This window comes from Taudactylus pleione, unplaced genomic scaffold, assembly GCF_031769625.1.
Source record: "Taudactylus pleione unplaced genomic scaffold, aTauple2 ptg000053l, whole genome shotgun sequence".
NCBI classification, from domain to species: domain Eukaryota; kingdom Metazoa; phylum Chordata; class Amphibia; order Anura; family Myobatrachidae; genus Taudactylus; species Taudactylus pleione.
In genome coordinates this window covers 38,092,987-38,116,559 of record NW_028284455.1, presented here as the reverse complement: position 1 = coordinate 38,116,559, position 23,573 = coordinate 38,092,987, and the positions used below count along the sequence as shown (strand labels likewise).

General features: G+C 43.5%; 1 protein-coding gene across 1 annotated transcript in view; it reads left to right on the top strand.

The window, feature by feature from the left end:
* CPNE4 (copine 4) overlaps positions 1 to 23,573 on the top strand; it is a 480,619-nt gene that overhangs the window by 331,802 nt on the left and 125,244 nt on the right. Inside the window, exon 7 of the mRNA XM_088463796.1 lies at positions 16,402 to 16,491. Coding sequence (XP_088319922.1) covers positions 16,402 to 16,491 — 90 coding nt within the window. The remainder of the gene's footprint in view (positions 1 to 16,401; positions 16,492 to 23,573) is intronic.

The following is a 23,573-nucleotide window of genomic DNA, read 5'->3' as shown; positions in this document are numbered from 1 at the left end:
CTGGTATTTTCCGCCAGGGCCTGAGCAATGGTCACGTTGGCCGCAGCATTTTGCTCCAGGGCCTCAGCCACCCGTATCAGACTGGCGTCCATCCTCTGCAGAATCTCCGTATGGCAATCCGATTTAAAATTGAGTTCTGTGAGGAGGCCCACTGCCTGCGAGGGGGCACGCCCTGGACTGGCTTCTGCAGGGTCCTCAGCCGGATGTACTGGTTCCTCCCCTGCAGAGCCAGCAGAAATTCTGCGGCCAAGGCTCCCCTCTGGAGCAGACTCATCCGCCTCTGTCTCTGTTAGGAAAATTGCGAAAAGACTCACATTAGAATCTACATATTGGCACAATAGCATTTCAGAGTTGGTGACATCACAAGACTTACCTTGGCCAACATGAGGAGCCGCAAAGTCTGGCATGTCCGTATCCATGTTGGACACGCCAAACACCTCCACAGCCTGCACACACCCCTGTGCCAGCTCTTCTAAGTCTGTCAACTCCAATGACACAGGGGTGGGACCCCCACCTGTCCCCCTTGCATGCCTAGCCCTGTCGGCAAGTTTTTGCTTGAGACGATATTTGAAGTCTGCCCATCTGTGGAATGAAATTGGAACCATTATCCATTTTTTTACAATGGGGTTTGTTTATAGGATGGGAAAGTGTTTACTTACCGCCGTTTGACATCCCGGGCTAGACGGACATAATCACCCACCCTATTGACAGCAACGGCGACCTCCTCCCACATTCTCCACTTCTGGCTTTGGCTCATATTCCTGGCTGCCTGGGGCAGGATGTCAACGCACTTCTGGATCAAAACCTCCATCTCCTTGCTTGTGAAATGTGGCTGCCTTTTTTTTTTGGCAGCTTTGGCGGGTTGACTGGGGCCAGCAGTCTCTTCCATGTCATCCTCCTCACCTATTTGGGTAAATATGCAGATTTAGCCACTTCACAACTTGCCCAATATATTTGTTTTAAAATAATCATTGAGACAAAATGCATGAAGGCCTTACCGCCGGATTTTTGGCCATAGTTTCCCTGGTCTGAAGCCATGTCTCTGCTTCCAGAATGAAATCAACCAGAAATTCAATGTGATTTCGTGACGTATTTATACATGCGTCCTTTGTTTGCGGCCGCATCATTGATTGTGCGTCCCTATGATTCATCCTTAATTTGTGCGGGAAAATAAACACTATTTATGGCTTGGTGTGTGTGGAGTCGAGGTTGGGTTGTTGGATTGTTGGCGGTTAAGTTGGTTGGATTTGGTTGTTTGCGGTTGGAGGATTTGGCAGAGTTGGTTTTTTGTTTGGTTTTGCTACAGTTGTTTTGGTTTTCCGTTCGCATTTTTTTGCTTTTTTCCCCATCCTTTCCTGATTTGGTAAGTTTTGTGCAGTCTAATTTGTGGCCAATTGGTGTCTACTTCTGTTTTTTGGTTAGCTATTTTTTTTTTAACACTAATTTCATCTTTTTTAGTTTGTTTTGGCTTTCGGACCCAAAGACCTTTTTTTTGGAAATCTTATATATTCGAGTTGGGTAAGTCCATTTTTTTTCTTGCATTTGCGAACTAATTAACGCATTTTTGACTGTTGGTGTAGTGACTTGCATTTGCGAACTAATTAACGCATTTTTGACTGTTGGTGTAGTGACTTGCATTTGCGAACTAATTAACGCATTTTTGACTGTTGGTGTAGTGACTTGCATTTGCGAACTAATTAACGCATTTTTGACTGTTGGTGTAGTGACTTGCATTTGCGAACTAATTAACGCATTTTTGACTGTTGGTGTAGTGACTTGCATTTGCGAACTAATTAACGCATTTTTCGCGGCTTATTCATCATGTAAACCAGTTTTGCTTTTCCCTTTTCCATTTTTGGGGTCCATTTGAACCCTATTTGACGTACGGTGTGCAATGTCGTTTTCATCGATGGCCAAATGTGTGTTTCGCCTATTTTATGTGTTGGCTTGCAACAATTTGACAAACAAAAATTCACCCTCTAAATTTTTGATGTCTCATTTTAGGCTTTTTTACAGTTTATACGTATCATGACAATACCCCGGCATGTAAGCAGCTATGGATGGTATCAGAAAGCTAAGTTGTTTTATGTTACTTTTGGGGTGGCTCAAAAGCCTTACATTGTAAACTTTGAATTTCAGGTAGATCTGGGGCGAATTGTTCTGGCCCTGCTCCTGGAAGACGACCAACCTCAAACTCGTCCCAGGCGTAGGCATCGTAGGCATGCAAGGCCCCAGATATTTCGAACACGTGTCACCCTTTTTGGAATGCCCGATGATGAGGTTTTAAGACGCTACCGTCTACCTCCCAAAATCATCATAGACACTCTCTCATTAATAGAAAGTGATCTTGAGCGGCAAATTGACAGTCCAACAGCAATACCACCACTGACGCAATTCATGGCGGTGTTACATTTCTGTGCCTCAGGATCGTTTCAAACAACGGTGGGAATAGTGGCGGGCATCTCCCAATCCTCCTTTTCCCGGATCCTGAGGGCAGTGATGGAGGCACTTTTCAAGCACCTCCATCATTTTATTAAAATGCCTTTGGATATGGGTGCCCTTAGTGTGGCCAAGGCCAATTTTTACCAAATAGCTGGCTTCCCACACATCATAGGGGTTGTGGATGGTACTCACATACCACTTCAGCCTCCAGCACGGCTGGAGGCAATATTTAGAAACCGTAAACACTATCACTCCCTGAATGTAATGGTGGTATGTGATGCCTCCCTCCAGATCCTGTCCCTGAATGCTAAATTACCCGGAAGTGCTCATGACTCCTTCGTCATCCGGCAATCAGGGATATGGCAGAAATTAACCAACCTACAAGCTGGTGATGCGTGGCTTCTGGGTAAGTGGAGACCTTTAGTACATAACAATGTTAAGCTTGATACACAGTGTTCCTGATGTGGTCTATTTTTGTTCACAGGAGACAGTGGATACCCTTGCATGTCCTGGCTGCTCACTCCTTATTTGGCTCCCACACCAGGGCCACAAAGTGCGTATAATTCCGCACTTACAGCCACCAGGCAAGTGGTGGAGCGCTGTATCGGCCTTTTAAAAGGCCGATTCAGATGCCTCCACCGCTCTGGTGGCGAGCTCATGTATGTGCCGGATATGGTGTCTAAAATTGTGGTCCTGTGTGGGATATTTCACAACATTGCCATAAGGAGTGGTGTCCCAATGCAGCCAGAGGATGCCTTACCTGAGGATGGCCCCCCCGAGGTTGGTCAAAGGTCAGTATGTGGGGGGGCCATACGCGATGATGTGGTGGCCAGATTTTTTAGGTAAGTTTGAACAAAACTACAGTGTTTATACCTAATGTGTTTGTGTTTGTTTGCGAACATCTAATTTTGTTTTTTGTTTCTCACCATCTTCTGTTTGTTCACATAATCTTTGGCACTCCAACGCTCACTACTTCCTGCTACCCTTACCAAACCTGGATCTGGTCCTTTTGGGCATATATTCTGGAACCCATATCGCAACGCCATGTTTGTGGAATCATGTTGGCATGGTCCTTCGTCAACCAGTTCTTGATTTTTTGTTTTTATTTAATTATTTCTTGGTATGTGTTGTATTTGAATTTATCACTGTGTTCTTTTTTTGGGAGTGACCACTTTGTTTTCTCTGTTATGTTGTGAATAAATGTTTGGAGAGTGAAATGGTCTTCCTTTTTTGGGACGTTAACAGCAAGTGTAACCAGGTTAACACAAGTTACATTTGACTAAGGGGTAAACCAGTACTGACGCCAGTTGAGCTAAACTGAAATATGTTTTCAGCTTCCCAACCCACACCAAAAGGAAGCCTGGCCCAACCTTGGGATTTGTAAGATTGGCCTAAGCAGCTTGCGCACCAACTAGGAACCTGTAAAATGTAGAAATATGTAATTGACACTACACCCAAAAAGGGAAATGACATTGTTACTGTTATGTGTTTCTTGTGTCTGTTTGACATACAAAGACAAACACAATCTAACTTTTAAAAAAGGGAAATCCTTGCAGGAACAGTCTACTTATGTCATGCTAAACTATCTTGGTTTTGTATTTTAAAAATGAGCCACAACGTATATTTGTCTTAATAAATTTATTTTGAAAATATAACAAAAATAAAAAAACTACTGCCGAAGGAGGCCAGACAGCCGGTCGAGGGCCACCAGAATGCCGATGACATGTTGGCGCATCTGCCCCACACAATCCGCCACCTCTTGCCGACGCCTCTGTTCCTCTGTGGGTGAGAAAAGTGTGTGGGTTAATACAACAATAGGGAATCCACATTAAAAAAAAAAAACACAACCAAATCACTCCTAAACCCAAACCAAAAAAAAAAAAGGGGGGGCTGGCAAAAATACAAGGCCTAGGTACAAATTCCCACAGGTATGATATGTGTATGTTGAAATCACCAGGAAGAGGTAAAGGCAAACCTTCAAAATCACCAAAAGTCAAGCCACAAAAACACGAAGAAAGGCACGACACATGATTACATACAAACAGTTTGTGCTTTAAAAAAAAAAAAAAAAAAAACATACCGGGAGCCAAAACGGGAGCTCCGGAAATACCTCCATGATCCTCCTCGGAGGATCCGTCATTCCCCAAAGAATGGGGAGGAGTTATGATGGACTCCGGGGAGGGGGTAATTGGAAGAGGGGTGGGTGGAGGAGAGGGGGAAGTGGGACGGAGGGGAAGGAGGCCCGACATTTCCGGGAGAGGGTCTGGGAAGGATGGGGAGGAGTGGGGAATAGGGGAAAGATTTGGGGTGGAGTGTTGGCTGGGGGTTGGGGATAGTGGCCGGGAACGCCGTCTGGACGGACGGTGACGGCGGAGTCTTGGCTGTCCCCCTAAAATATGACAAAGAAATTGCGGTTAGTTTATGGACAAATCCGGGCAACAAAACTAAAAAAAAAAAAAAAACCAACAAATAAGCCAAATAGCAGTAGAATGAATAAATCAGAAATAGAGGGAAAACATGCACACGCAGATATGAGTACAAATAATAAATAGGACAGACAGGAAAACATGCACACGCAGTTTGACCCACAAACACAAACATTAAAACCACAATACATAACACTTACTTTCCAGGATCTCCATGCGAAAGCATGCCAGCAAGCGGGGCGTTCGCCGTTGCAGGTCGGACCACCTGCGCTCCAGCTGCCCGATGTTGCGGCGTGAGCCGAAGGACCGCAGGCGGGACCGTGCCTCCGCATACGCGGAGCGCTTCTGCCGGTTGGTCATGGGTTGAGGTTGGCTGGTGATCCGGCGATCCATGACCTCCGTAAGCACCAGCAGCTCGCGCCTGGTGAATGCGGAGGCTCTCATGATGGCAATGGTGTTTTTCTTAAAAATCATTTTTGATAAAGTGTGTAAAAATTTTCTGATTGGCTAATGTATTTTGGAAATTAACAGGAGCAATTTTATTGGTTAGTGTATGAGTCATGTGTTCGACAGGGCCAGAAATCTCTGGAGAGTTATGATAGGCTTGATGCAGTGACATGCGTAAGCAAATTTAAATAAAGAAATGAACCCAGGGAAATATGCGGGGATCCACAGCAATAGTACAATTGTTTAATTGTGGTTCACATGTTTTTTGAACAATAAAAGCGAATGTTTCATCCGTACGTATTCTGCGGGTAAACACAAGCACGGACAAGAGTAAAGTTTCTTGCATTGTGTTGAAAAAAAACAAACAATTAAGCTAATTGATACATTGATTGGCATGATACGATTGATGGAGGTAGGCAGAATAAAGGAGCAGGTAATCGACATCTGACAAGGCCACTTCCTGTTTATACTTGTGCGTGCGTTCCTTTCAAGCCATTTCGGGGATGTACGCTCGCTATTTCGTACGCTCGTTAGTTAGAGGAGGGGTCGTCAGAGTTTAGGGAGGAATTTTAGATGCGAACGAAAATACGAGCGAGCCATTGAATTTAAATATTTTTGTACGTACGCCTAACGTACGTGCGCCCGCTTGCGAGTGGGTCTGAATGAGGGCCTAAATGTGAAAAGTCTTTAAAGTATTTAATGAACTAAGTGAGAATTGCCGCAAACCCACATTTCACTACTACTACTAGTCACATGGAGCTGAGGGTTGGGCATTCTGTGCTGAGCAAGTCAGCTGACTGGAGAATGCCTTCCAGCAGTCGCTGGTGCATCACCAAATGCAAGGATTTCAGCCAGCAGCATTATTGCACTGTGGTGTGTCCATTTACAGTAATGTGTGTCCACTGCTTTGTAGACTGTTATTGGACCGAAACGGCAGCCAATGCACTGCGTAATGACACTGTACTTGGTACACTACAGTATACTGTATGCCTGCGCACACACTGTCATCTCTTACTCCTTCACATTACCATTAACCTCTGCCGCTGCTGTGCTTGTCAGGCTTTTTTTTTCTGCCATTGAGACTCCACTCATCCCTCACATAGAGCCTTGAATTACTATAAGATGAACTTCTGTGTGTGATGTGCTGGTGGTTGAGGATAGAAACATCTGTCCACAATACAGCCAGTCCATAATGGCGCTGTCACTAAGCATTGTATGGCTGTCTCCATGTCATAAGCAAGTCTGTAGTGAGTAGTACTGTGGAGCACTGTATATCTGCTGTATGCCTGACATCGACTTAGCGCAGGTCTGGCCAGCTGTTGTGAAACTACAAGTCCCAGCATGGCCGGTGTTGGGGCCATGGTCTCACAGGAAAGGGGCGTAGACGTGGTCACACAATAGTATCCCCAGTTCAAATTATGCCACAAAGTAGCACAATTTTACTCACATTATACCACATAGTAGTGTCCCTTATTCACGTTACAACACACAGTAGTGCCCCTTATACAATGTGCCTCTCACACATAATGCCCACATCAAATTTGCCCCTTGCACAGTACCCACAGTAGAAATGCCACTTATACAATGCCTACTGTAGTAGTGCCCCTTATGCAATGCCCACAGTAGTAGTGCCCCTTATGCAGAGCCCACAGAGTGGTAGTGCCCCTTATGCAGTGCCCAGAGTATTAGTGCCCCTTATGCAGCACCCACAGAATAGTAGTGTCCTTTATGCAGTGCCCACAGAGTATTGCCCCTTATGCAGGGCCCAAAGTAATAGTGCCCCTTATGCAGTGCCCACACTAGTAGTGCCTCTTATGCAGTGCCAACAATATTAGTGTTCCTTATGCAGTGCCCACACTAGTAGTGCCTCTTATGCAGTGCCAACAATATTAGTGCTCCTTATGCAGTGCCCACACTAGTAGTGCCCCTTACACAAAATGACACACAGACACACACAGCACTATACTTACCTGAAACCCCGCTCCTGCACCCACCACTGTCCGACTGCTCCTTGCACTCGGCACTATGGGAGAGACATCATTATTTCACCCACTGTGGATGCCAGAAGGCAGAGCTCAGGAGTGAGCTCCAGCTGCCGCTATAGGGAAGGAGCTGCCAGGCACCCGCTGGTAACAAAATCTCACCAGACGCCCGATAAATGGAGCTAACAAAGAATGTGTGTGTAAGTGGCACACAGAGGAACGATATGTACTATAAGGAAAAATTGTCATTTATTGAAGAATATTAAGAATATGTTTAAAAATTGAAGAATGGATATAAAACCTGGAGTAGGCAATGGCGGCGCCTCTCCAGCCCGGCACCTCCCTTTGGCGCAAGGCAGGCTGAGTGCATTGCGCTGGCCCTGAGTCCCAACATAATCTACCAGCTGATCGGTGGGAGGGTATGCCGGGACTGTTCCACAAAAGCCGGAGAACCTCAGATTGGCCAGGCCTAACAAAGCGCATATGCTATTGGTGCAAACCTGCACTCATCTTATGATTTTGCATATGCCGCAACTGCAGTGTTTTTAGTGATCACATTTTAATCTGAGAATTAGATCAGCTCAACATCAGCCCCAAAATGATCTATTTGTGTTTGGATGCATTGGTAGAGTAGTTGGATAAAGACTAAGAAATCATAGCAACAATTGGTGTAGTGTGGTATAAATGGTAGCTCCAGCCTCCAGTACAACATTGTAGCTACAGTAGCTGAAGTGCACTTTATCTTAATATAGTAGCTGTGGAGGCAGCAAGATATATGAACAATGAATTCCAAATAAGAACAAAACAGAGAAAGAAGCTGGGGTTATAATACTGTGTAATACATTCTGGAACACTTTCAGAATGATTTGACAGAAGAGGGCAAGGTCTGTGCTCTCAGTACATGCAAATAGCAGATTAATACTATGAGTGTAAAGCTTGCTTCTTCCTTTGGAGGCCTTATGTCTAAAATTGTACTTGGAATAACACGTTACAGTTTGACTTTTTATGTCTCAGATGCCTGGGGCAATTTTTACATCTTATAATAATACATTTTCTGAAAGTAAAAAAAATATTTTCACATTTATTTTATTATAATTATCAGAACTATTTCACCAGAATCAGGACAGTTGTCAGACACTGCTGTTCTCTTGTACCTGTTCTTGTAGTTTTTACTACCTGCTATTGCCTTTTGGCTCAGGTGCCACTTGTCAAGATGCTGGAATGTTGTGACCCTATTTCGAAAAGATATATGAAAGCCAAACAATCTAGCCCTAGCATTAAATCAATAATAACTTAATATATATGACTCCTTTTTTCACTGTCACAGCTGCCGACACTTGAGACTCCTGGAAGGAGTCAGGCCTACTGGGCACTATAAACTGAGGTGGTTTTAGGAATTACCTTTTCATGAAATCTCAGTAACATGGAATAAAAGTAAATAGAATTTATTCACAGGCAGAATATTATAGCAACGTTTTACATAAAGTCTCAACAACACAGAAGTTCAGATAGGCAGTAATCAATATAGGAGTAAACCCCTATATATAAATAAAGTCTCTGATACAAATGTGGTAGGGAAGCCCGAGTCCAATATGAGGCAATACCTCAGGATGGTATAATGGACGTTACTAGGGTTGAGCCCTGTAGTGTGATGAAAATCCGGAACAGGGTTGAGCCCTGCAATGTAGTGAAAATCCAGAACAGGGTTGAACCCTGAGACGTGGTGAAAATCCGAGACATGGTTGAGCCCTGCGATGTGAAGCAGGGTTGAGCCCAGTGATGCCGTGAAGATCCGTGACAGGGTTGAGCCCTGCAATGCAGTGAAGATCCGGAGCAAGGTTGAGCCCTGTGATGTAGTGAAGATCTGGGACAGGGTTGAGCCCTGCCATGCAGTGAAGGTCCGGAGCTGGGTTGAGCCCTGCGAACCAGTGAAGGTCCGGAGCAGGGTTGAGCCCTGCAGCGTGACGAGAATCCGGAGTGGGGTTGAGCCTCATGATGTAGCGAAGGTCCTGAGCAGGGTTTGAGCCCTGCGGCGTGATGGGGATCCAGAGCGGGGTTGAGCCTCGCAATGCATGAAGGGTCCGGCGACGAAACTGTAACGGTGCTGTTGACAACTGTAGTAAAGGTGAATTCATGTCCGCGGAAGTAAAAGACAACAGGCAGAGTAAATAATCCAACAGGGGATGCAACCACAGCAATGGAGCAGAATAACAATACTTAGGCAATGGCAATGCTGAGCTCTGTAGTGCGGCTGGTAACCAGTATCAGAAGTTTAACCGGAACACGGGCAGAGATATAGCAAAGTCCACAGCAAACCACAGGCACAGCAGAGATCTGGCAGGAGTCCATAAAGACCTGAAAGTAACGTTGCACAGACACTGAGACACAGTTAGTAACAGGCTTTATACTAGAGGTCTGTAATCCATAGGAAGTTCAGAATATGTGACCCAAATGGAATCAGGTTTGAAATAATAAGCAATCTAGGACTCCCACAACCTGACAACACCTTTGAAACAGATGATAATTTTAACTCTCTATCCCCTGTATGTGGAGAACGCCGGTAACCAGGATAGCTCCTCCAACGACCACAATGGAACTTTGGCAAATGTAGTTTATCTTTATGTACTGAAATAGTCACAGTCCTGACATTCACAAATCATTAAATAAATCCCTACATTTAAGAGTTATTCAAGTGTTATTGCATTATTAGTACTTACAATATACAGTATAATATCCCTATCATTCACTTATTACTGAAGATTAATAGCCCCCACATCTAACAAATAAATACCCTATATAAATGAATAGATACCACCTACTTATAGTGTACATAACATAAATAACATTAGATAGATAGCTCCTATGAGCCCTATTCCCACCGGAATCAGTAAAATACAGATGGATGGGATGCTGTCAGTACACTGACAGCTGCATCCCGATGGTTCAAATCCTGAAAGGGGAACAGTGAGCAATATCCCCCTGTCCTATTTACCCTCTAACCCTCCTTTCCTGCACCCTCATACTAACCTTCCCTACCCCGCACCCTAACCCTCCCGGTAAGTGCCTAAATCTGACCCTCCCCCCATAGTGCTTAACGCTAACCCTTCTCCATAGTGCCTAATCCCACCCCCCCTGGATGTGTCTGAACCTAACCCTTCCTGTCTGGATACTAACCCTAACTTCCCCCCTCTCGCAGCCTAACCCAAAGTCCCCCCGGGGTGCCTAAACCTAACCTGTTTACGATCGGAGTGCCATCTGTTGGGATCCCAGCGACGGCATCACCAGTCATGTCGGGATTCCGTTACCGGTGTTCTCTCATCGATCTGGATTCCAATGCCGGGGTTCCGGCAGACGGCATCCCGGTTGTCGGGATCTTAACCGGATCCCTTTCCATCAACATTAATAACTCCCACTCCATTACATTAGTACTCCTACATTATATTAATCTCACTTCATTATGACCTTAATAGCCCCCACTGGGTTGGGTACGCAGTCCCGGTGCACAAAATGCTGGTGGTCAGAATCCCAGCGCCAGAATCCCGATTGTGGAAATGCAGAAGCATGCAGGTAAGTAATCTAACCCTTGCCCTAACTCTACCCCTAACCCTCCCCTCCCACAGCCTAACCCTAACACTCCCTTTAGTGCCTAAACCCTAACCCTAACTCTAACCATAATACTCACCATTGGGATCGCAGCCGCCAGGATTCTGGAATCGGGATTCTGACTCCTGTCGGGTTTGCAGCATTGGGATTCTGAGCGCCAGGATGCTGACTATATCTCCTCCCATCAACTTCCACATTACATTAAAACAACCATTACATTACGCAATTGCCACTCACAAATAGGCATTACATTAATACCATTGACATTACACAGACATACATTATATTAATACAACCAATACACACACATGCACATTACTGTCATCCTTCACACACACATTACATGAACAATATGCATAAGTTTATAGGTCAATCACTAGGCACTATCGTGGAATATAATAACATGAAAATAATGAAACTTCCCTTATGACTACACTGTGATAAGGTCTCCAATATAGATCATAGATATAAACAATAAATAAAGGGGTAAATTAAATTAGGTGCGAGTTTGCAAAAGGGAGTTTACTTAATTAAACTTGCATATATTGCACAAATGAGTGCACCCAGGAAATGCGAGATTCAATTACTATTGCCAGTTTGTAGTGCTTACTGCCAGGTTGAGCAACTTTTCTACAGAAAGCGACCTGGGGGAAGTGCATGAAAAAGTGGGTAAACCTTCCTGGCTCCTGGAAAACTGAGATAGCAGGACCATATAGAAGACTGTTAAAGTATGGTAGTTTCTTAAAAGGTGTCAGATGGATGGTTTCTGCACTTTATTTGTATTCATGGTGAAGAAATGATAGCAAGAAAGAGTTTTTCATCAAATTTAGATCTTTCCAGCATTTTTGGGGTACCTAAAAATGTCTGTAAAGTTCCAGTGTTTTTATATCATTTTGTAAAAAGTTGTCAAATTTTTTTTTTAGCTCCAATCTGCAAGTTCTATAAAGCATCTCCCATACAACCCCTCTCCCACACCATATACACCTCCACATATCTTTACACCCCCACATACCTGTCCCACATCATTTACACCTCAATGTACCTGTCCCACATCATTTGCACCTCCACATATCTGTCCCACATCACTTACACCTGCACGTACCTGTTCCACATAATTGACACCTCCACTTACCTGTCCCACATCATTTACACCCCCATATACCTGTCTCACATCATTTATACCTCCACATACCTGTCCTACATCATTTACACCCCCACATACAAGTCCCACATAATTTATACCTCCACATACCTGTCCCTCATCATTTACACCTCCACATACCTGTCCCTCAGCATTTACACCTCCACATAACTGTCCCTCATCATTTATACCTTCATATACCTGTCCCTCATCATATACACCTCCATGTACCTGTCCCACATCATTTATACCTCCACATACCTGTCCCACATCATTTACACCTCCACATTCCAGTCGCACATCCTAGTGTGTGATTATTCATTGTGAGGGGTGTAGCAAAGGATCGTGTCCCAACATTTTTGTCCTTAAAAAAGATTTTCCCTACAAAATGACCTGCTCAGAGGGGTGCACAAAACAAATGTGTATTTCATCAGAAAAAGCAACATGAGTTTGGAATTGAATTGCAAATGCAATTTACGATGTGAGTTCACAGTGAGAAGGGCACGCAGGTCCCGAATTGAACCCATACAATGTTATCATAGCACAACTCATGTGGGGTAATAAGTTCACAGGTGGATAGAAATAATATGGGAATATCTATCCCAATCAAGAGCTATGTTCATATGAAGTCTTTTCAAATATGTATTTTTGTGTAATCTCCAGACATTCATGTTTGCAATGTCCTCATAAGGTGTCACATTGGAGTCTTAGTCCCATTTACCGGGTCCAGCAGTGTCATGTCACTGCCTTCCCTGCCCTCCCTGGTCGCTTCTGGCATTCCTGAGTCCTAAGCTGGCACTACTACTGTGTGCCTGCCGTTTACCCTCCTATCGGGTCCAACAGCGGTGGAGCATGGGCGTTGCCATCTTGATTTAGCCCACATGACCACAATCTGCCAACCGGTTTCTAGCAGCTGTGCTTATATGACCTTTTTGGACAATAGGTGCTGGAAGCATTCTATTTAAACCATTTTCTGTGTCCAGCTCACGGACAGAGCAAATCTCTTCTCCTTGAACAGTCTCCTGGCTGCATTAACACATTAAGAGACAGCATGTAGCGATTAACCATTTAACTACATATCAACATGGGGTTCCCCCTATTGTCTTATAGCCAGCAGCAGGCTTAACCAGCCTGGGGGTTAATGCCATAGTAGGGGGACACACTACATGTGGACCACCTGCAGTCACTTTATCCAGCCCCAAACAGGTCGGCCCAGGGCTGGAAATCTTTGGAAAGTGTAGACCCCAAAAATAAAATTACCAGCCCGGTGCTAGCATGCCCGAACATTAAGGGCCTGTTGGCACTTGTAGTCTGTCAGTAAAGAAAATATTAAAATAAACAGAGGATTCGCACACCAAAGATTGTAATTTTTTATTGAATAAAACAAATTCATACTTATCAAACCCTTGGATAGCCTCCTCTTCAGTCCATGTCGACATCCATAGGTTTTTGGAAGATAACAAACCGAAAATCCGAGCCCCGCAGATAGCGCTGTACATATTGTACATCGAATAACCAGAAATGAGAGGTTATTCCAGGTCACTTCATAAGATGTAATGGGGAAGCACTGATTGGCTGAGAGTGGACTGTTGCTATGGTAGTGTCCATAGTTGGTTATAGGAAAATAAGGGGAACCCCACTCCAATTTTGCCCTATTTTTCCATACCAGCCCTGGCTGAGAGGTCTGGGGCTGGGTATTGATTGTGGGGGACCTCACACAACTTCATTTTTAACATTAAACTTTTCTTACCGTTCATACTTATGAAGCCCGCACAGATAATATTAATCTGTGCAGTGCTTCTCCCAAACTCGCCTGCAACGAGCAAGTCTATTGGTTGGGTGGGTTTTCTTTTTATGGGATGGGTTTTGGTCAGCTTGCAAACCAGCCATTAGCAAATCTGCAAATTTTATAGTTGTCTATATTAGAACATTGAATGTTGGTCCGATGTTCTAAAGACTGGTTTTTGGTCAGTTTTGAGTCAAATTTGTCTTTAGTAAAGGGCCGGTTGTGGTCGGCTTACAAAACCAACAGAAAATCGCCAAAAGCTCCAAAACCAACAATTAGTAAGTTTACCCCAAAGTCTTGGTTTAGACCTCTAGGGCTAAGGATTTTAAGTATAAATATCGCCTTCATTTCAGCTGTGACCAGATTGAGCTCTTTATTTCGAATTCTCCGTCTGGATTTGATGTTTTGAATTCCCATTAATTTTATAATTCAATCTGGTGAGTTGTTATGGTTAACGTGAAAATGTTCTGAAAGGGTTTATGTTTGTAGACCTTCTTTATACTTCTTAAATATTCCCTCAGGCGTGTTTTCAAAGATCTTGAGGACCTCCATATATACAGTAGGTCAAGCCACAACAATCATTGATGTTAAAAGTTTGTCCTTTACTGTAATATTGGTGTATTTTTCAGTATTTGACTTTAGATTTATATACTTTTATATACTTCTACAAGTTGCACATCCTGCTAGATTTAACCTTCGCAGTGCTCCCAAGATGGCTGCCTTAAATGGTGCTGACATTGGCAGGATGAGCAACATGTGGATCTATTCATGCAGTGCATATCACACCACACGTTTCAGTGACCCGTATTTGTTCCTTGTATGATATCTCACACACTGTAACCTTCGTAGTGCACCTAAGATGGCAGCTTCACCTGGTACACCTGTGAGTGGGATGAAAATGTCTTTATCTGCTGGCTATGTGAGGTCCTTGCTCTTAGGTTTAGTCCGCTGCAACTTTTGTGTTATCTTTCCTAAGCGTTACCTATTCCACCCAGGGTAACCAATGTAGAACGCCTAAAATGGCTGCTTTATCTGGTACCCTTCATGAGTGGGATATATAACCCAGGGAAGTTATTACCCAAAATGGCTCCACCATTCCTGCATTATGTCCATCGTACCCATTATGTTGACTGTTTTCAGTTTGCTTTCTTCTTTCTATAATTCTAAACCCCTGAAATTGTTTTTGATGTTGTAAAGTGACTTTGAAAAGCGCTATATACTGTAAATAAAATTATTATTATCATTATTATATTTCTACACGATTGTCCACACCTATGAAATCCTTTAATGTGTATTGGGTTACTTAATGCAAATGGAAGTGCACTATGCGCTAATTTGCTTTTGAGGTTGGGGCTCTACGGTAAATACATTTAGGTTGGGGAGTAGAATCTTTACACGGTAGATGCCAATATTTTTTAATAATGGTCTCTACTCTTCTGTGTTGGGAATTGTAGTAGGTGATAAAGAACCATGCATTTGTTGAAGATCAATATTTCGTTTAGGTTTTTTTTCCAGAATCTGTAAGGAAAGATCTATTCTTTTAATAAAATCTTATTGAATATTTTTGATTGCCTCCTTTTGTAAGCTTTGTCCACAAAGCGATCTCTCATTTTTCTCCAATTGGCTCAAACATTTTGTATCTTCGCTGCAATTGTGTCCAAGACGGAAAAAACGGCTTTTAGGTATTCCATTGAGCCAATTGAATAGTGCTCACTGTTCATCAGAATGTAAATTGTAGTACATTGGTTCATTGTAAAGACCTCTTGTTTTGGTTTTGGTTCTAAATCATTGTCTTGTTTTGGTTTTGGCAAAACTACCCTCAAGTGTTTTTGTTCAGTTTCGGTTGTCTTTAAAAATGTATTTAAAAATGTATGAAAACAGCTAAAATCATGTGAATTTGACCTGTTTTTGTTGAAACAGTATTATTAACATCAATAAAATTAATTTCCAGTAATTGCCCAATAGTGATCTGAGCCGGGACTCAGTTCGACTCAGAAGCCCAACGTTCAGATGTGTTTGGTTTTTAGCAAAACCAAATGGCTCATCTCTAGTTTATTGTAGCACATTGTATGTAATATACTGTAGTCTCCTTAATATAGATTGTCAAATCCAAGATGTTAATACTTTCATTAATTACTGTATGTGAAAAGTAAGTTGAATATTAACAGTATTTGTGTTTAGGGACGCACAAAATTGGTCCATTATTTATATTGTATCTCTCCAAGTGAAAAGTATATGAGACCCTCTTATTACTGTAAATATTTTTTTTTCCAAGTACTATTTTGTTCTTTGTCATTCCATCTAAAATGTACTATTCGCCAAAGACACTAGATTGGATATTGGCAGGCTCCATAGAGATAATGTGCAGCATACAAATATTAACACAAAAGTGACTAACAGTTGTGTTATGCATGATTACACAGCACAACATTTTTTTAAGCATGTTACTGTCTCTTGAAATAAGTTGGATTAATATTTACAAATATTGTTTGTCATATTGAAGTTAATGATTTGTCACAGTTACAGTAAATGCATGTACTAACATATTTTCCATACACTTCCTAACTATCATAGGTCGTCATGAATAATTTGAATCCAGTGTGGAAAACATTTAAAGTCTCTGTCAATTCCCTGTGCAGTGGTGATCATGATCGCAGGCTGAAGGTAGGTGCATTGCTATGTGCAGTTTGCATGCATTGTCTACTGTCAATTTATGCAGCCATTTTGTGAGCTGAATCAATATGCATAACGGCAGTCTATACTGTACATTCACTAGTGACCTTCCTTTAATGCGAACTGTAGGACTAGTTTTGGTATATGCATGTGTAATACATAATGTCAATAAAAGGGATGGATTCTTTCAGCAGAATTACATTATTTATTGTTATCTGCTGGTGTATTATGAGCTGATCACCTGTAGCTTACAATCTTTGTGATATCAGCAGTGCTCAATGCAAATAGTTCACATTGTGTCCCAAAGCACTTCAAAGTATACATACAGATGGGATGCAGTCAATTAGCTGGCAGTCGAAATGCCGACTGCCGGCTTCCCGACTCTCAATTCCTGGCAGGGGACTAATGACAGGCATCAAAATCCCGACGCCTGTCATTACACCCATGCCGGGAACCCGACATACCAAACGAAGGTAAGCCGGGCGCCGGGTGCGGACAGCCACGGGGGGGAAAGTTAGGTTAGGGGCTCCTGGGGGGGATTTAGGGTTAGGCTAGAGAAAGGGGGGGTTAGGATGGAGATTAGGGTTAGGCACCCCCCCCGGGAGACTTAGGTTTAGGCTGCGGGGACGGGAGGGTTAGGTTTAGTCACTTAAGGGGGGTTATAGTTAGGCACTAGGGGGGAGGATAGGATTAGGCACCCCTAACGTAGGGTTAGGGTTAGGGGGGGGGGAAGGGTTAGCGATAGCACAAAAACTTACCTTGTCGGGATCTTCATCTTTTAACTTCTGGCGTCGGTATTAGGTCCGCCGGGCTCACATCCATACAGATGTGTCCTTATACACTATTGCTGATGTCGCAATTGACTCAATAAAAACAATATGAACTGGACAGTGATTTGTTTGCAGCTGCTCAATCCAATAAAATAAAATACACTGATAACAAAGGTGAGCGCTTTTATGACTAGTGTGTGTGTAAGTCAACCAATAAAAATGATATAAAAACATACAGAATGTTTAAACTCCTTATTTGGACGATTAGGGGATTGTAGATATACACATATATAGTTTATGTTAAGCACCTTATGTCTGACCCTAAAAGCTTTCCCTCTCTTACCTCCAGCATCCTGGAGCAGCAGGGTGGTCTTTAATTTCCTGACCGAGGTAACCGCTGTATCAGTCTTGCGGTGGGTCTCTGTAATGTGTCTGTGGGTGCTCTGTGAATCTGCCGCGCGGCTGTTTGTTTTAATGTGTTGCTTGGCTTCTCCGTGCTATCTGCGGTTCAGTATTGTAAAGCTCCGAATCTTTCACAGGGAACTTCTGTGTGTAAGCAGTCCTTCTCTGCGGATGTGTATTTCCCCAAAATTGCTTTCAACGTGTTTCGTACTTCACAAGTACTTTTTCAAGGATAATTTTTATTAGAAAGCCGTACTCATTTTATTTTCTGATTTTTTTTAAAAACAAAAACTTTATTTAACATTGTTTAAAAACATGGCTACTTTTACCGGGAATCGCATGGTGGTTGACTTAGGGCCTGATTCAGAGCCGGACCCTCTGACCAGAGCGCTCGCTCTGAATCAGGGCCCTCCTCCCTCAACTTGGAGCGGCCTCATGGACGCTCGCATAGCTGTGGGTTACCACCCACAGCTATAGCGAGCGTCCATGATGATGGTCGCGATGGTCATCGGGCTTGTGACGAGACCCTGCGGTAGGGTCTCGGTGACCGCAAGCCCTGGAGTGATTTTGGAGCCAAAATCACTCCCACTGACATCACTACTGATGTCAGTGAGGCCGGACTCAGACGTAGGCGTTCCCATGGGAACGCCTCCGTCTGGCAGCCACGCCCCCGGCACGCCCACCAAAGGGGGCGTGCTGTCAATGAACATCGACAGCACGCCCCCTTTGCCGCGAGACCCATAACGACGGCTTGGCATGCGCAATTCGGCACCATCGATCCGCTTGCGAGCGTTCTGCGCTCGCGAGCGGGTCTGAATGACCCCCTTAGTGTATGTGTAATAAGTAAGTAAAGTGACTGTGTGCAGTGTCGATACTTCTTTACTTTGGAGGAATAGACATTGGTATTTGTACAAAGTATCATTATTATATTTACCGTATATACTCGAGTATAAGTCGACCCGAATATAAGCCGAGGTACCTACTTTTACCCAAAAGAACTGGGAAAACTTACTGACTCGAGTATAAGCCTAGTGTGGGAAATGGCAGCAGCTGGTAGTGCCCCCAGTAGTAATTCCCCCTGGTTGTGCCCCCAGTAGTAATCCCTCCTGGTAGTGCCCCCAGTGGTAATCCCCCCTTTCAGTGCCTCCAGTAGTAATCCCCACCTGGTAGTACCCCCAGTAGTAATCCCCCCTTTTAGTGCCCCCTGTAGTAATCCCCCACTGGTAGTGCCCCCTGTAGTAATCCTCCCCTGGTAGTTCCCCCAGTGGTAATCCCCCCTTTTAGTGCCCCCTGTAGTAATCCCCCCCTGTAGTAATCCCCCCCTGGTAGTGCCCCCTGTAGTAATCCCCCCCTTGTGGTTCCCCCAGTGGTAATCCCCCCTTTTAGTGCCCCCTGTAGTAATCGCCCCCTGATAATGCCCCTTGGTAGTGCCCCCTGTAGTAATCGCCCCCTGGTAGTGCCCCCTGATAATGCCCCCTGTAGTCATCGCCCCCTGGTAGTGCCCCCTGTAGTCCCCCCCCCCTAGTAGAGAGAGACGTGAAAAGAATAAAAAATAAATAAACACTTACCTTAAACTCCCGCTCCTGGTCCCGCCGCTGTCCGCTCCTCCGGCCGCTTTGCATGGGAGAGACGTCGTCATGACGACGTGTTTCCCATCACCCACTGCGGGAGCCGGAAGATGGCTCCCGCAGTGGGAGCAGCAGCAGCCGCTGAGAGTCTGACAGACGCTCAGCGGCTGCTGATTACACCAAACACGCAGCTGCCGGCTCCGGCGACTGTGTGTTTGGCAGTGTGTAGCGCTGACCGAACTCCGTCCGGTCAGCGCTACACTTGACTCGAGTATAAGCCGAGGGGGTACTTTTTCAGCACATTTTTTGTGCTGAAAAACTCGGCTTATACTCGAGTATATACGGTAATTATATTTAAAAGGGCAGTTGATTTTAAAAGACAGTTGATTTTTTTTTTTTAAAGCATTTGATTTAAAAAAGAATCAACTGTCTTTTAAAATTAACTTCCCTTTTAAATATAATTAAATATAATAATGATTCTTTGTATAAACAATACCAATGTCTATTCCTACAAAGTAAAGAAGTATCAAAATTTTGCAACATTGCATCACTGCACACAGTCACTTTTTACTTATTACACATACACCAAGTCAACCACCATGCTATTCCCAGCAAAAGTAGCCATGTTTTTAAACAATGTTAAATATATATATATATATATATATATATATATATATATATATATATTTATTTATTTTAAAACTCAGAAAATCAGAAAATAAAAGGAGTACTGGGGGTAAATTTACTAAGATGGTAGTTCTATTAAGAAGTGATGTTGCCCATAGCAACCAATCACATTCCAGGTATTATCTTCTAGGAGGTGCTAGATAAATGAGAAGTAGAATCTGATTGGTTGCTATGGGCAACATCACTTCTTAATAGAACTCCCATCTTAGTAAATGTACTCCTTGGTTTCTAATGAAAATTATTCTTATTATTAAAACAAGCAGCCACGCGGCTGAATCACAGAGCACCCACGGACAAAGTACGGAAATCCGCCGCAAGACTGATACAGCGGTTACCTCGGTCAGGAAATTAAAGACCACCCTGCTGCTCCAGGATGCTGGAGGTAAGAGAGGGAAAGCTTTTAGGGTCAGACATAAGGTGCTTAACATAAACTATATATGTGTATATCTACAATCCCCTAATCGTCCAAATAAGGAGTTTAAACATTCTGTAAGTTCTTTATATAATTTTTATTGGTTGACTTACACACACACTGGTCATAAAAGCGCTCACCTTTTTATCATTGCTGATGTCGTGCCAAATGGTTTCTCTCTGCGCTTCAAGGCACATGTGACTCTGCTAGCACCAAGCATCTTTTTCCCCCGAAAATGTCTTAGTCGCAATGTGATATGACTAAGACACACCAGGAGACAGCACTGATTCATTTTATATGCAACACTTGTATATCTGTGTGCGATTGAGTCTGAATCTGCATACGAAGTGCTACGATAGAGCAGCCGCAGCTTTATACCAGGCTAAGTTCCATTGTGCTTCGTATACAGACTCGCACACAGATATACAAGTGTTACATATCAAATTAATCAGTGCAGTCTCATGGTGCATCTTAGTTGCATCCATTTGCAACTAAAGGTGCGTACACACGGTATGATTAAAATAGACGATTTGAATGATAACGATATCGATCATATCATATCGTGCATTTTTCAGTAGGCAACATCATGCAATGCACAGGCACATATGGTCGATATCGACCCGTGATTGTTGATCTTCGTTGGTGAGTTGGTGGTGTGCTGGATGATCGATATCGATTGTCCAGCACACCTGGGAGATCGAACAATGATATTGTTATCGTTGTCGATCGTCCTGTCTGTATGCACCAAAAGATGCATTTGCACACACCTGTAAAATGTAATGTGGCTGTAAAAAATACAAAAACATCAAAGAGTCACTACAGGTGTGTAAATGAGGTATCTATAGTATGTAGATAGATAGATAGATAGATAGACACTTTGAGAAGGAGATCCGGGTTGCAAAGAAGGATCCTTACGTCCCTATTGCAGTGCACATGGGTGAACTCAGTTCCTGCATGCACACTAATACTGGGAGGTCAAACCTTGCAGTGTAAAATGGTGTCACTAGGAATTAGTGGTGAACTCAGTAGTGGTAGGGATCTTAGGAACAGCTGTTTTTCGGAGCAGCTTCTCCACATAATACAGAATTGCTCTGGTAGATTTGCATCACCCACCGCAGCTTGTTGTGGGTTCGATACATAAATAATGGAGGGCTTTGGGGCATATTGTTGAATATGCCCCAATAGTGTAGTACATTTTTAAAAAACACAATTCCTTCCAAAACAATAAAAATGCATGTATACTATAATAAAATTATAATGGAACCCAACACGAATTTCCACCATAAATTTCCAGAAGTTTCCAGAATAACTGCAAATGGCATAAGGTATCAGCAGCAATATTACTCCAGAGCATATTGTCTTTCATAGCATTAATCTGGCATCTTCAGAACCCCTGAAGAAGTTGGATTAATGATACACAATAGTATACTTGCCTTTCATTAATCATCATATTCCAAATAATGGAGATTTAACAAACATATAAGTCATAATCTCTAAAGAGTGCATTTAGGGAGAGTGCTATAGTACGTGCCCTGGTTTACTTTTCCTTGGCTTAATAGCCACTACAATGATGGCTGGCGGCCATAGTCATGGCTTGTGTGATATGTTAACATGATTTTTGTAGCAAAATTAATATACGTATATTTTCTTAAAGCAGACCTGTTGAAGTATTTTTTATTTTTTTTTGTTTTGTGGCCAAAGTAGCAAACAAACTAAGGATGTTTGAGGAAAGAACATTCTATTTAGCATATCTTCATTGACGGTAGATTTACAACATGTAGAGGAAACCAGCTTGGCAGTGAGCACACTGGTCTGGTACCGTGATGCTTATTTACCCAGTGCACAAGGCATGATGTAGAAAAACAATGCCTGATTCTGAGTCACATGCTGTGTCATTGTCTGACGTCCCATTTGTGTCCGTACAGAGTCGTAGTTGTGATTTTAGATGCAGTGTACTGAAAAATTATTGGGCATTCCTGGGATGTGTCTCGTTGGTGACTGGGAGGTGGCTATTCAGATGCATGGAGATAGTCTGTCCTATGAATGTATCATGGGAGTGCTGAAGTGGTTATGTACACAGACACTTAATCGCAGAGCCGTAACTAGACTTTTTGGTACCCTGTGCCAGAGAGAGCATTGGCGTCCTCCCCCCCTCCATTTTTTAAATAGGGACATAAGATAGTGCACCTGAAAAAGGTCCATGGCTTCATGGAAAAGGGCCAGGGAAGAGATAGGGGAGGCCAGGAGATGCTGGGGATAAAAGAAGAGGAAGCTACAAGTGAGAACAATAATAAACAGTAAAATTGTCAGTACAAACAGTGCCCCCTGCCCTGCGGTGCCCTGTGCCATGGCACAGGTCGCACTACCCTAGTTACGGCCCTGCTTAATTGATCACATTGGAGGCCACACTCAGATGGAGAGTCTGCACCTAGCATAGTACTTGTGTAAGTTTTGATGATGGGACTGATGGTGGCATCTAAAGAAGAACCAAGCACGATTGCAGCATCTGTCCTTGTATATTTATATGCACTGATCAGGGGCGTATCTATAAATGGTGCAGGGTGTGCCGGGAACACGGACCCCTGGGTCCAGGAAAGCCCCGCACTGCACACCCTGCACCCATAATATTACTTACCTCTTCGGAGTTCCACGTCGGCGCGGGCGTCCAGCGCTGTAAAACGACTGGAAAATGGCCGTGGCGGCCATTTTCCCAGTGACCTGTGCATACACTATAGACTCTGTGCACAGTCTAGTGCCCAGAGTCTGTAACTCCGGCGCTGGCCACGCACAGCTCAGTGCGCTGCCAGCTGCCGGGCGGAGAGGAGTGGGCCCGTGTCGGAGACTGCACACGGGCCCCCTCCTCTCTAGAAATGCCCCTGGCACTGATGTACACATAGGAAGGGCTCGTAGCGATATTAGCACAAAGGCGCAGACCTGCGACCAGCAAAGGACACACACACTGATGCCGCTGCGTCCAACTCAGAATCAGACCCTAGATGCCCTTGTGACAGATTCTCTTCAGAGAAAAGAGGTCAAACATGACATAATCAAAATGCCAGGACTCTTTTATTTATTCAGCACATAGAACGTATAGAATAGTCAGGGTTTTCCAAATGCACCATTTCCGACATGAACAAATACAGATTGCAAGCTCTGGAATACACATGAATAAAGTTGTCAAGTAATTTTTTAATTTCTTACACTTATATTTATTTGTACATCCAGGTAAAACTC